The sequence below is a fragment of the Hirundo rustica genome, chromosome 4 (assembly GCF_015227805.2).
Source record: "Hirundo rustica isolate bHirRus1 chromosome 4, bHirRus1.pri.v3, whole genome shotgun sequence".
Classification (NCBI taxonomy): Eukaryota; Metazoa; Chordata; class Aves; order Passeriformes; family Hirundinidae; genus Hirundo; species Hirundo rustica.
This window is the reverse complement of record NC_053453.1, coordinates 26,784,203-26,798,665: the sequence shown is the minus strand read 5'-3', so window position 1 is coordinate 26,798,665 and position 14,463 is coordinate 26,784,203. Positions and strand designations below refer to the sequence as shown.

The 14,463-nt window shown below is 34.7% G+C and overlaps 1 protein-coding gene across 2 annotated transcripts in view; it reads right to left on the bottom strand.

Moving 5' to 3' along the window:
* Window positions 1-954: 954 nt before the first annotated feature.
* Window positions 955-14,463, bottom strand: part of BMT2 (base methyltransferase of 25S rRNA 2 homolog) — a 33,610-nt gene continuing 20,101 nt past the window's right edge. For both annotated transcript variants that reach the window (XM_040062533.1, XM_040062534.1), the window contains exons 3-5: window positions 12,050-12,223; window positions 8,563-8,677; window positions 955-3,864 (exon numbers count right to left, since the gene is read on the bottom strand). In XM_040062533.1, coding sequence (XP_039918467.1) covers window positions 3,235-3,864; window positions 8,563-8,677; window positions 12,050-12,223 — 919 coding nt within the window. In that variant the 3' untranslated portion in view covers window positions 955-3,234. The remainder of the gene's footprint in view (window positions 3,865-8,562; window positions 8,678-12,049; window positions 12,224-14,463) is intronic.

Here is a 14,463-nt window from a genome sequence, read left to right as displayed (position 1 = left end):
CAGTGCTAGGGACACACTTCAGTTCTGCCACAATCCAGTCTTCCTAGAACTTGGATTTAAGCAGGAGCTTTGAATTTTCAGTTCCTTGGATTTCTTTTCCCACTGCCAACCTTTTCTCAACACCTCCAGTATTCAGAATCACAATGTAGAAAAATACAATAATGATATCAAAGGGGTGACATACAATGGGTGCTGTAAAAGTATTTTGGTGAGATAGAGAAGAAATTAAGAAGATGTAGAGACAGATGAGAGGAAGTGCATTAGAAAGTGGTCACATCTAAGCGGGCAGGCAAAGTAACATGGCAACAGAATGAACTGGATGAACTTACAAAACCCTTCTGAAAAGCAAAGCCCACAACTGAGATGTAGAAACTGAAGTACCAAATTTAACATCCTTATGGGTTATAAAATAAACCCAAGACAACTATCTCCTTGAAAATAAAGAAAATAGTTTTGCATTGATTTCAGTGAATTTCAGCATAAACAGATTGCACAGAAAGAAAAAAAAGACAATAGCTCTACTCCAAAGAATTTTTTAAAGTTTTCAGTTTTTCAGATTTTTTTTAATAAATGTGCTTTGTTCACAAAAGTAGTGACATAAAAGACAACAGAGATACCAATACGTTTTCTTCCTTTTCTTCTCCAGCACCTTAAGAATGAAAGTTGTCTTGCACAGTCATAATTTTCAAATATTTCATAACCTAGAAATACTATTCTCGCACCAAAGCCAAATATACAACAACTCCTGATATCACCACTTTATTATTAAGGGAGATTTATGTATTTATGTAAATCACACTTTCCTCCTGCACCACAATCTACTGTCCCTTGTAAAAAAAACAATACAAACCAACCAACCAACCAACCAACCAAAAGAAAAAAGGAAAAAAAAAAAAAAAAAAAAAAAAAAAAAAAAAAAAAAAAAAAAGAAAAGAAAAAAAGAAAAAACCCACTTTGGGCATTTAGAATGATCAGAAAGAAAACCAAGTTGTTATGAATCTCAGGTCACTAAACCACAGTGCTGTCACCAACCTCTCAATAAGGAGGTTTAAATCTTTAAAAAATCTTAATATTTAAACTATTTTGGGGGATAAATCCTGATCTGAATTGTGTATCTTTTTTGTATGAATCACAAACCAATTTACAGTAATCAATGCCAGCACACAGGTTTGATGGTGTACTAGTTTTTAAATTGAGTATCAGTTAAAACATGAGGTACACTTTGAAGAATGCACATATTAACCTCCCATAAACAGCTGAATTTACAGCAGCAATATTTTAACATGAGCACTGCTGGAATCAGTGGTTAACTGGGAAGAAAGGTGTTCAATGACAGAAGTTTTAATGAAAATACTGACTTTAAGCCAATTTTGAAGCCATCGTGTATTTCATTAGAGAAGTATTCTCTGTAACAAAAATAAGCAAGTGAACCATGACTCTTATATGTCTAACCTTAATTTCTTCTTCTTACACATCAGAATGTAATTGTTTGGTTTGTAGAACTGTCATTCAGACTGAATAACGAATTTGAATTCGATATTTGGGAATGCTTTAAATTCAAGAAGAGACACAAAAAGCTTATGTTAAAGAATACAGCACCACAGTCCAGATCACATTTGAGTGTAAGCTGGACCAATGCGATTACTCTATGTAGGAAATAACTAGAAAAGAAAAACAGGTAGGCCAAACTGTGACACATTCAGTGCAAAACTTCAATGGAAGGAGTAAGTTTCATTTTTGTAGCAACCACTGTAAAATCCACACTACGATTTATGTATCAACTTTCATATTATAAATACAATGTGGTGGTTTAATATGGTGTAAGATGTTTCATCACAATCACCTATGAAACTGTGTTAGTATTTTCTTATCAATTTTCAGCAGTGAGAAATAAATCATGATCTGACACCTAGTTCAAATCATTTACTACTAGGCACTTACATATAGATTTAAGGGCCTAATATCCAAATCTGAAGATTCTGGTCATTATTTTTACATGGAGGAAAATAAACTAATAATGAATCCTCTTTTTTTAACCACTGATTAGAATTGATTTTTCTTGAAAAAACTCACAGATTCATTACACAAGTTAAAAATTTAATAGATGTAAAAATAGACGTTTCATCTCCTTACAGTGCAGACCAGTTTTCAGTCAGTTTTTATTTAACTGAAGAGGGGATTTTCCGGTCCTAATAAGCAAACAAAAAGCATGTGTTAACTTCACATGTGTGGCCTGAATTACATGGCTTTATGCAAATATGTGTATCCTTGAAGAACTTGTACAGTTACGTTCCTTCTTACAAAATCAGTTTGTAGTCACTGGCTAACTTAGAAGGTCTACAAATAAGGACAATTCAAGAAAAAGTTGTTTCTTTTTAAAATGTATAAATAATTTACTTTAAAACATGACACACCCTGTCCCCCAAAAAAAACAGTTGGAAGAGAATACAGAACACCATAGTTGGGGAAATACTGACATATGTTAGTGCTTGTATACTCATAAAACTGCAGAACACATTCCAGCTTCAAAGTGAAACACCATTGTCTAGACGTACCATACTCCTCTGGGGGAAAAGCCTCTTCAGAAATTGCTATTGATGCAATGAAATTACACAGTATGTGTAACTGTGGATGAATATATTCCAGTGTTTTGGTGTTACGTCAAGAGGGCTGCAATAAATATAAAATCAAATGTGCAAGCATTATAGTTTCTCCAGCCCAGGCTTAACCAGAGTGAAACAAATTTTGGAAAAAAAAGTTTTGTTCCATAATTAAAAAGGGACATTTGAAACCAAGTGTCTTAACCTATCTGCACATTTAATTAAAGTGCAAAATTATTTCTTCCTACATATATTTCTCAGAAGCCCACCAACTCCAGTGCCTTAAGCTCAACCACATTGAGTTAAAATACTGAAACATTTAACAAATTAAATAGAATTCACACTTCACAGCACTAAAGAAAAGAATGGTACCTTTCTGGAAAAAAAAATAGTGATACAAATCTAAAGAAAGTAACAGCAATTTATGCCATGACATGAGTCATTTGCATAAAACTTGTATTTTTTCACTTTCATACAAGAATAAATTTTAAAATTCAAAAGTAGAAAAAAATAGCAAACTCTGTAAACCTTTGCATTTTCTTTATGCAAACCATTTTTCTGTGTTGAGCCCATGTTAGTATAGCAAAATTAGTTAAGCAAGAGGTTTGACTGAAAGGGCATTTCAACGACTACATTAACTTAGAAGCAATATAGGATCTTCTAGCTCATAGAAAGGAATCGAACTAGACTGGCTTTCTCCAGAGTCTGAGTCATAGGGAGCATCAGGTAGCTCCATAAAACCATAAGCTAGCTGTTCATCTTCTGTGTCTGACCGAACATAGCAGGCAGTGTTGGAATACTCCTCATCCTCTATACTGTTGAAATCCTGTGGGATATACAACATTCCTGGGTAGTTCCTGCTAACTAAGTCACTGGTTGTTTGCAGGGAAGTTTTCCTAAATGCCATCAGGTGCATGTGAGAAAACTTGGAATACTTGAAGCGTTTAAAACCCAAGGACTCTATGGCAATTTTCCAGCTTTTCATCATCATAGCCCGGCGATTCTGATGAGATGAATCAGGAGTTATTACAAGCAATAAGCCATTTAATACGAGAAGTTCATGTGCCTTCTTGCAGCATATCCATCGTTGATAGGGTGATGGAAAGTAAGAAAGAAGGAGTGAGAAAACGACCACATGGAACAGTTCTCCAGGTAGAGAATCAATGGGATTTTTCAGTTGCTTAAGAAAGGCATCTATAGCATCTTGTGCCAGTTGAAGAGGTTGCTGAATTTGAAGATTTAGGAAGTCACATTTATATACGCTCTGTTGGAGTGACAAAAACAGAAAACCAAACATCAAGGTTAGCTTAAAGAGCAAATACAACCAAAATCCACAGAAAAATCAATTATTCCATTAAAGAAATGTCAAGCCTCCTGAACATTCCTCTTGCTATTAAATCAATCTAAAAGAAAAATTTAACTCATATGCAAAATTTTAGATGTGCAGTGTTTTATTAGAGATTTGATAGCTGAGAACAGTTAATTAAAAAAAAAATGATCCCCAAAAGAAAAAAAGTATTGAATCAACTATCTCACAAATTATTTAAGAACTCAGAAGATTGCTTGTGTTTTCACAGGTATTGAAGGCCTTTTACAGGTTTTTATAAACCTGAAATAAGTAATCAGAAACTAAATTTGACACTTCGGAATTTCAATCTGAGCTTTTTAAAACGATCTAAAAAACTCAGTAGTTTGGTCACTTGAAAAAAAGTGTCATTTTTTTACTGGTAAAGACACAAGGAATAACAAGGCAATATAGGTTATGAAGTTAAAAAACTGTTTTGCAACAGTGATGTAGATCCATGTTTTAGCTTTGCTGTAGATGCAAAGTGTAGCGCTACACATTTGGGCAGTTATCAAAGTAAGCTAAGGACTACAAATCATCTGTTGATCATTTGTGCATTCAAGCTGTCAAAGACCAGAAATGACACCACAATGCAACATACAGAAGAATAAATTATTAACATCCTTAATCACAAAGCATTCAGAAAGTAAATGCATGCGCTTTAGTGAATTCAAGTTTTGATGCTTCATCAAAACCCAGGACTGACTTTTCACAAAAAAAGGTACTAAGATATAATATTGCGATCTGATAGCAACAAAAATTGCTCTTAATGCCTAGGAAATGTGCAGTGAATGACAGACAGTAAACAGGTAAGCAAATATGAAAGCAGACACAAAACATTCTGTGGAATACATCCAAAAGGTGGAATTGAATCTGTTGCATTTTAATACCATGAAAATAGTAACAGTAGAAAAATAGTAGAAAAAGTGTGCTTTGTGAAACAATATTCAAAAAAGATTAATAGAACACTATTGCAAGGTTATTCATAAAGGAACTAATATGCAAAATTGTTTTCAAGTAGAAGAGAATGTTATTTCTGTTCATATAAAATCACACACTCTTCCAAGAGTAAGCAGAAAATTACAAAAATAATCAATGTTCAAAAAAATATGATTTATTTTTTGTTAGCGTTAATCTTGGCCTTCAAAATGCCAAGATCTGGAAGAAGATTTCCATTATGTGGCTATTAGCAAGAAATTTTAATTGTAACTATTATACCTGTAGGGCTATATTCTGTTCCCCTGTAATACTGAGAATTTCGTTCTTTCCTCTAGTAAGTTTCAAATGTATATAGTATATATTTTATATATATACTATATGTTGCTATATTACTTTTAATATATTACTTTTATTAATATTAATATATTACTTTAGAAACACTTTGGTAAGTTTCAAAAGGTTATAGTATATCCTCTAGTAAGTTTCAAAAGAAGCATTTTGAAAGCTGTTCAGAGTGATGTGCTAACTTGACTCAAAACTTCAAGAGTTAAAAATTAGTGGTCACACATATACAGTTGAAAAATTCAATTTAGACTGCAAGTATTTCTGAGTAGTGGAGAAACAAATTAGTAGCACAGAAATAATGCTAAAGAAAATTTCAGGACTAAGGCATGTTTCAAGTACAATCTGTAATCAGCTTTAGGACAAAAATGCTGCTAAACTAGAATTTGCTACTAACTTTTGATATACAAGTCATGAAGTAATGTTTAAATCCTCAGAGACACTGAAACAGCAGTTATATCTCAGTGCATCCACTAACATCTAAGAACGCAATCCTACTTATGTGAATAATTTACACAGATATTTCACAGAATATTCTGAGCTTGAAGATTGGAAGAAACTCTCAAGTATTGACATACATATTCTAATTTTTAACTCCAGTACCCTTCCAGCCTGTTGTGGGGGTTTTTTTCGGGTTTTTTTTTTTTTTTGGCTCAGACTATATTAGTCCAATACAGTATCTGCTACACACTCATCTCTGTTTCCATCCTTCTAGCTTCTAATAATGCACATTTTCCTCAGTGTACTTTACACCAGGACACTTGAAGTGAGTGCATGGTGCCTAACTAAAGAAAATACTAATCTTGTTTTGGTAAGCAGTTTCCCTCTCTCTCAAAACCCTAAACTTTTCAATGGAAATATATTTCCAAATTCTACACTTTGCATTCTCTTTATCTGAAACAGAGATTACAAAAATTTTGAAGTGAACACATTTAACCTTTAGTTACATAACTAAAGTTTCAGTTCTTTTCCTTGTATTTCCACAATTACTTCCTTCTTATGCCTCTAAATAAATGAAGTATTACCCAACTTAGTATATATCCAAAGCATTTCTATATGAAGGTGGATAAACTTTTTTTATTAAAGAAAGAACTATTTAACCCTCTATTCAACATTATTTAAGAAACTGGCTTGGTAAGAAGCCTCTGTGCTTCAATTTGTTTTAAAAGGTACTTTAGTATCTTACCTAAGTAAACTGCTAAATCAGAAAATTTTACCAGTTTATTTTATTTTCAGCTTTTACCACAACTTATCAAGATAAATTTTTCAAGTCAGGAGATGACGTTAACTACCGTAATAAACCTCTGGCCGTTATTCTAAAAACCTTATATCAGCCCAGGCAACTGCTGGCATAAAAATAAATTTATTCAGAAGGTTATGGTGCTGATGCAGCTCAAAGTAGAGTCATCTTCAGTACATCAGGGCTCATTAATTCTGTTTTGGAGGTAGGACTAAGCTTATTCTAGCAGATGCCTTTGACTGCTCAAACTGTCCTACTCCCTGTCCCTCCAAGAACAATTGCTAGCCAGGCTTCAAGGTGCCCTGATCAACTCAAAGCATCCAAGAGAATCAGACATTGGTGAGCCTGAGGCAGGCCTCCAAGTATGCATGTCTGTAACCACATGTACATCAGCACTCTGGGAAGCTCCTACCATGAAGCTATGGTACTAACCATGTCAGACAACCAGAAATCAATTATCTTATTGTTCCCTTCTACTGGGAGAGAATCTAAAGAACTGATTAGTACATAGAAATTGCATATGTTCCTCCTTTAAATCCACAGAAGCTACTTTTTTCAGGACTTTTCCCAACAAAGGTTTTGGTCACTGTACATTTAAATTGGTTTTCATGAGAACAAATGTAGCTTTCTTATGAAAGCAGAACAACAGATTAGAAGATAGAAAAATACTAACTAGGCATACTCAAAAATTAATGTTTAGGTTCAACTCATGCAATGTTAGGTACCTAAGCTGCCATTATAGTCACTGGAGAATTAGTCAATACAGAACCCAATTCACCTCACCATCAAACAGCAGTTATTTAGGTTTAAGACTTTTTAATAGTTAAATGATATTCACTAACTATAATTAGATGTTAGAACCTGAGATGTAGAAACTGAGGATCTATATATCATAGCTAGAAATTCACTTGCCATATATTACCATTTTAAATGCCACAAGCAGCCATTTCGTTGGCATGTGTCTTTTTTATCTCCTGTGTCATGCCCAACAGCCCTACACAGACTTACAGCCTCCAAAGTGGTGGAAAGCAGTCAAGATGCCTGTGTTTCTAATTAGGCAAGACAAAATCTACTCAAAGTTTGTGTTTTAGATGGAACTAACAATGAATTGCTTTTGAAAGCAATTTATCAGACTCAAATATTTAAAGAGTATCTTTCAGTATCTCTCAGCATATACGCAAAAATACAAATGAGGAGTTAATGGACTGAACATGGTAACAAAAACAAACTACCAGGCATTTAGTATGTAAATCACACTGCAGCAAGTAAGAGAATATTACTTTCCAGTTAAGTGTATTATCTCACCTGTAAACTTCTTTTCACCTCTCTGCTTCTAAAGAGGGTTACCTTAGGCCAAAGATTTTAACAGAGTCTGATTTTTAACTGTAAGTAGTCAAGGTGTGTATAGTCAAAGGCTTTTCTGTTTTCTGTTAGAAATTAATTTCTGTGTCTTTAAAAAAAAATATTCCACTTTATCCATGGAATTAGTGCTGACAGAAGTTGGGCAAAGAGCAAAAGACAGAAAAAAGATATGATTACAGCAGAATTAAGGAATTTGAGAACCTTACTGCCTAGAGAAAATGACACAATTTACCCCAAATATACTGATAAATTTGTCCTCTGGATTTTGGACGCTTAAAAATATTTCTAGCAATAAATAGAAATGTTCCCTCATAGTGCACTTCTGATTACTAGATCTCCACAGAAAAACTAAATAGTCACTGATCATTTCGTTCTGTCAGTTAATGCAGCTTCTGAGAGGTTCTTGCCTAAGCATAAGCCTACTTAATTGTTATTTAGACCTTTTAACATGCAAGGACTCATCTGAAACATCATTAAAAGATGGCTACTAAAGTTTTCTAATTACAGGATTTATAACACCATTATAAAGGCATGGCACTGGGATAAAAATCATATTTTTAAAAGGAGACACAATTTTAGAGTCTGTTCATGGGAAAGGATGTAGTGTTTAGTTCCTACTAAAACAGATGCTTAGAGAGCATATAAGTATTAAATGTACTTTTTTTACAGTCATTTTGAGGCATTCCACAAATCTGAGAATCAAGTTTATATTAAATACAGCAAACATTACATACCTCAACAGCCGGAACAATGTCTATGCCAACTGTCAGAAATTCTTCAAACTTCAGGAACGGATTAAAGCAGCTACCAACATCAAGTAATCTGATCTTTCCCAAGGAGTGAAGGAACCTAAGAAGCAGCAAGAACTAAGTTTTGTCAAATGTAACTTTTAAAGTTGTATTCTGAGTTACAATTTCAGGTAACTAAGGCATAAGATTCTCACAGAACACCAGAGTAGTGACTAGCAGAAGTGAATGACTTACTTCCATTGCTGAGATACCTAAAGAACCAAGTTCCATCAACAAAACCAGACGGTCCTCAAGCAGAAGAGTTTTGTTCAGAGCAGCTGTAATATTATTAACTTGTGCACTTGTAGTAAGTAAATAAAATGGTAAATTTTGTGTCCACTAGACAGGCTTTCTCACATCGTTTTGTGCTTCTCTCTTAACTTTTTGTGGTATTTACTGATTTTGAAGTCACACTAGACACCAGAGTTAAAATTTCCAAAGTTGAAAAGGGAAACAGAGAACAGCTACATAAATTGCATCATTTACAGGGCTGCAATCTAAAAAAATTCCATGATGATTTGTAACATCTTAGAATATCCAAAATCCATTAACATAGGCAAACAAAGTTACAGCTTCCACAGGGACTTCACAGAGATGAGAATGCTAATAACCTTCCAGAATGAAAATGGTTTTTTACTTCAAATTTCTGTAGCCAAAACCAGTTGGCATCTCCAAAATAGAACTTGTCATGTTTCTGGGAAAGGCTCAGGCCTGGAGAGACAGTTAACTGCAAAAACTTTCAGAAACAGAGGTACAGGGCCAATGGAATAAAACCAAGACATGGCTGTACTCATAGCAACAACAAAGCAGAAAGGAAAAAAAAGTCTCTAAGCAGCAGTAAGAGTTCTGTGCTCTCTGGGCTCCTTCTAGACTCCCAACAACCTACCTGACAGAGGATATTGGAGAAGCAAGAGAAAATGTCTCATTGCATTTGGCAAAATAATAATGGAAAGTTTAAGCATTTTGCTTCTACATGGAACAGAAGATAACAAGGGCATACTTCTCTCAAAATACCACTATGACCAAGGCAAACAGTGCAACTTAAAGGGAAGTTAAAGCTGCAAATATTACCAAGCTACCCTGTAAGTCAATCAGTACTGAGTGAAATTTCAGAATGAAGATGAAAGCAACAATTTTTCCAGACTTGGAACAGGAATTTGGACACTGTGTAGGCAAACCCTAGCAGCCATAAATCACAAATAAGGACTGAAGTCAAGTAGGGTCTTTTCTCATGTAAGGGTAGTCTGAGGTTTCTCAGACCGGTATTATCTCCTTGTCTAGCAAATGGAGACACTAATGACAGATCCTTCCTCATTCAAGCATAAAAATGTATGCCTGTATGTATGCTTGCATTCTGTGTGAGAATCCAATATGGTAAAAACAAATCAATGGACACATGGAAGGAAGGAAGGAAGGAAGGAAGGAAGCATAACAAAAGGAAACATGATGCTACAGAGAAAACTTCTTATAAAAAAGAGAGAGCCTCTAGAGATCTAAACACGTTCCCTTTGAAGTGTTCAATGAAATACTTGTACAGATTAAAATTAAGCAGCAAACCCCAGAGGCCTCTAATTTCCAGGACAGCCACTTCACCTATGGTACAGTGAAAAAATCACTATGATGAACTCTCTCTTCGTATTTACAAAAGCTACCTTATTTATATATATTTATATACTACTTGAGAGAGGATTATATATGGGATGAACAGAATTATTGTCTTTACACCTACCAGAGTAAAACAAAGAGTCACAGGCTTAGTCACACCGATTGAGGAACTCACAACTCTTACTTGTAGTGTAACGTGACCATGATGGAGCGACCGTCTTTAAACACTGTGCGTAGGTTCCCCCATATTTCTTGTACCAAGTTTGACACTTCACTACTACATCAGTGTACACATGATAAACCATTTCAGGAGAGATATCTGCTTTATGTAATACAAAATCCACACAATTTCTTTCTAATAAACTCTAATTTCTTCTGTAAGGCATCAAGAAAAAAATTCATTTTGATTTCTCTGGGCAGTAAACTAGACCAGTTATGCCTTGTTGTTCAAGGTCTGTACGGCTACTAAGAACTATAATTTGTAGCTTACTCAGGTAAATATTATAAAATTTGCCTTTGTTAGGTACGTGTTAAGGGGTGTGTATATTTTTCAAGTTTTGAGAATGAGAATAAAAAGCATCAGCACTCACTATACTAACAAATTTAAAATAATTTATAAAAATTCACTATTAATTCCTTTCTGTACACATTAGAACAAAAGGGAAGGCTACAAACAACTGGTCTCTCTGCAACAGCAACTATTAACTGCAGAAAGTATGAAGACAGAGATCAAAGAGAGAGCAGAGATGCAAAGAGAGAATCAATGCTTCATCCCGACAATGCTTCCCACTGCTAGACAGCTTTAAAGCATATATCATCAGCAAACCTATTGATTTAAACAAACACAAAAGAGACACAAAAGACACCAGCTCCTAAGGAAAGATACACCTCCTATTATCATTGGTAACACGTAATTCTGTCCCTAACTGATACTACAGCTAGCTTCAAGTAAGTGCTGAATTGCTGACAGGCTATAATCAAGGAAAAAGATCTCTTTACACAACAGAAAAAACACTATTGCAGGAAGTTCTAAGAACTAATCCATAAAGAATATGAAACAAGTCATAGGTATAACTTTTATAGTTTCTATGCTCATGCACTCATTGCAAAATATGATTTTTTTTCCATCACACATGGAATAGTCACAAACATGACACATTCTATTTAGGGGGAAAAAAAATGCAGGGTGGGACTTCAGAAATAACGAAGTTAGTCTTGGATGCCAAAAATAAAATTCTTACTTGAGTGAAGGTCACAAACAAAATTAAAACTGTTGTTTGGAAAATACCTCAAGGATACTACAAGTTCTGCAGAGCCAGTCATCAGAAAGCTAGCACATTAAAATGTTAAGGGTTGTAATTCCAAATTGCTTTTCAAGTGTGTAATTGGAATCAAGAGTTTCTCTGCAATTATTTATGAAGAGAAAGTTTTAAGTACTCTGATATTTACATTTGGCACTTAGTACTTACATAAGCAATTGACTTTTCAACAGTGCTGAACAGCCATTAGATTCTAACTTAATTAACATCTCCCTTATTTCACCTCAAGGTTTAATATAAATTGCATAGCACACCAATGACATACTTACGTGAAATTGCTCTAGCACTAAAATGAAGATGACTAAGTTGTCATTCTCAAGCAAAATTTTAATGGCATTCACCAAAATACACTACAATGTAAACAGCTCTTAAAATGTATATATTCGTATGAAAATTCCCTTTCTTAACTATTAAAAATACATCAGACTAATCTAATATGGAGAAAAAAAGACAGGGTAAGTTTTAACACTCAAAAAAGAGGGAAAAAAGTCAAAACAAGCAAAACTTACTCTTCTGTCATAGCTTCATGATTTGTCAAGCCAAAGTTTGGCAAAGGATCTCCAATCTTGGGAGTCTGAGGAACATTTAAAGCTGGAGTGGTCTTAGAAGCAAGAAGTGCTCTTTTTTCATCTTTCTCAAGTGCTTTTCTTTTTCCACCATTCTGAAAATATTCTCGGCATACACTGAAAAGACAAAAAGAAAAATGCCCCAGGAAAACTGAATGCTCTTGTTAGTCTCTGCTATAGCTAAAATACATACCAGAGGGTTAAAAGATGCAAATGTTGTCAGCTTTTGAACAAATCTGGGTTTTATTTCAACTTTGGTAAATCAGCTGTAATAAAGATGTGATACACCCAACAACACAAAATTGAGTGGTGGGTTGTTGGGGTTTTTTTCCCCCCAAATTATACAGTAAGTCATAGCTGAGTAAACAGATTCAAAATATTTTTATCTGGATAGACAGTAGAAGTCTTGTCAGAACATCACCAGAAGGTACACTTCATCTCAGTTCTCCACTAAAGTGCATAGGCTTATCAACTAGCTCCCTGTCAACACAAGGTTTTGAAATGTGCACGTTGCTGGCACATAAACTGGGGGAAAAGAAACCTAATCCAGATTTATGCGCAAACTTACATCCAGCAGTTTTTAATTGTAATTGAGTTTGCCTGGGCATTTTTTGTTTTAAGAAACAGTAGCTGTATTACTGTGGAAGACTTATTTTAGCTTTCAGTTTTCCCCCATATTTATTTTTCTTATAGGAACCAGAACAAGTTAATCTAATCATACTTGAACAGAAATATTAGCTAGTTTGAAGAAATTAATGCTACAAAAGAAGTTAAATAGCCCTTGTGTTCCTCAGTCAGTAGTCAGCATTAGTGTATGAGAAGCAAGCACGACATTTGAGAATAACTGAATTTCATCCACAAAATATAACTACAGCTAGAAAAAAATCGTTGCCGTGAAATTAAAAAGCTGGACTGACCCTGCACAATTCAGTTTTTTAAATTATATTTGCCATCCAAGTATTTACACAGAAATTTTAACAGAAATAATACTTGTTTGAATAATGTTTTCTTGAACAACTCATTTTTATGATGCCTTCTTGAAATTCACTCGATTTTCCTCTAACAAAACTGCAGTTGTTTGAATGAAACATTCCATAAAACATAAATTCAAGTGTAGTTTAATAATCTCTTAAACAAAGCAGGAACAAGATAATGACACTTAACATAACAGATTTAAGGATGGACATGCTGGTATAATGGCGCATTTAAATCACTAATAGTGACAAAGCCTTGGTATACACAGGGCTTATCTAAGGTTTGGTGGTATTTTAGGAATCAAATATACCCAGTCTCTTCATTATATAAGATGTGAAGGACAATGAAAAAAATGTCACTGGAGTGGCACTGAATTTCTTTGATGGAAACATATACAAAGAGGTACAGATAGAAGTAACTTTACACCAAGATAGGTAGGAAAGAAGCACCTTGAGTCAGAAATGTGTAATCACGGAATGGGTCAGGTTAGAAGGGACCCCAGTGGATCCTCTGGTCCAATCTCACTGCTCAAACAGGGTCACCCCACAGCACATGGTACAGGATTGCAACCAGAGGGTTCTGGAATATTTTCAGAGAGGAAGACTCCATCTCTCTGCGCAATCTGTCCCACTGCTCAGTCACCCGCACAGTAAAGAAGTTCTTCCTCATTTTCAGGTGGCACTTCCTGTACATCAGGTTCTGCCTGTTGCCTTTTGTCCCACTGGCTGGCATGACCAAGCAGAGCCTGGATCCATCCTCTTGACACCCTCCCTTGATATACTGATAGACATTGACGAGGTCCCCTCTCAGTTATCTCTCCTTGAGATTGAACATGCCAAACTCCCTCAGCCTTTCCTCATAAGACAGATGCTCCAGTCTAGGCTGCAATACTGCCAGACATATAAAAGGCAAAATTATAGCAACTCCATCCATTAGAGACTGCATGTATGGAAAGACAACAACTATAAAATTAACTAAGTGTAAGAAGCCAGTCACTTAACTTAGCAGGAAAGAGATTTTAAAAAGATCAATAAAGGAGAACCCCAGAAAAAAAACACTGGTATTACTGCTGGTATGCTAATTAAAGTGTATTTTACACTTTGTATTATTTATAAGTATGTGATCAATTTAGAACTATTTAGTTCTGTGTATCAATTAGTCAAAAAAATGAAACTTGGAAAGAAAATTCTTTTCTATCTATTTATCAGCTACTACACCACTTGGTTAGCACCCTGCAGTCTCTTCATTTTTATTATAAGTCTTTTTTTCTCATTACATCTGTTAAAACATCCAGAATCAACAGCAGTTTAAGTAGTGTTGCACTGATATATAAGACATGAGAGAATTCGCAGCCTTGGAAGAATGTGTTGGGTTTTTTTTCC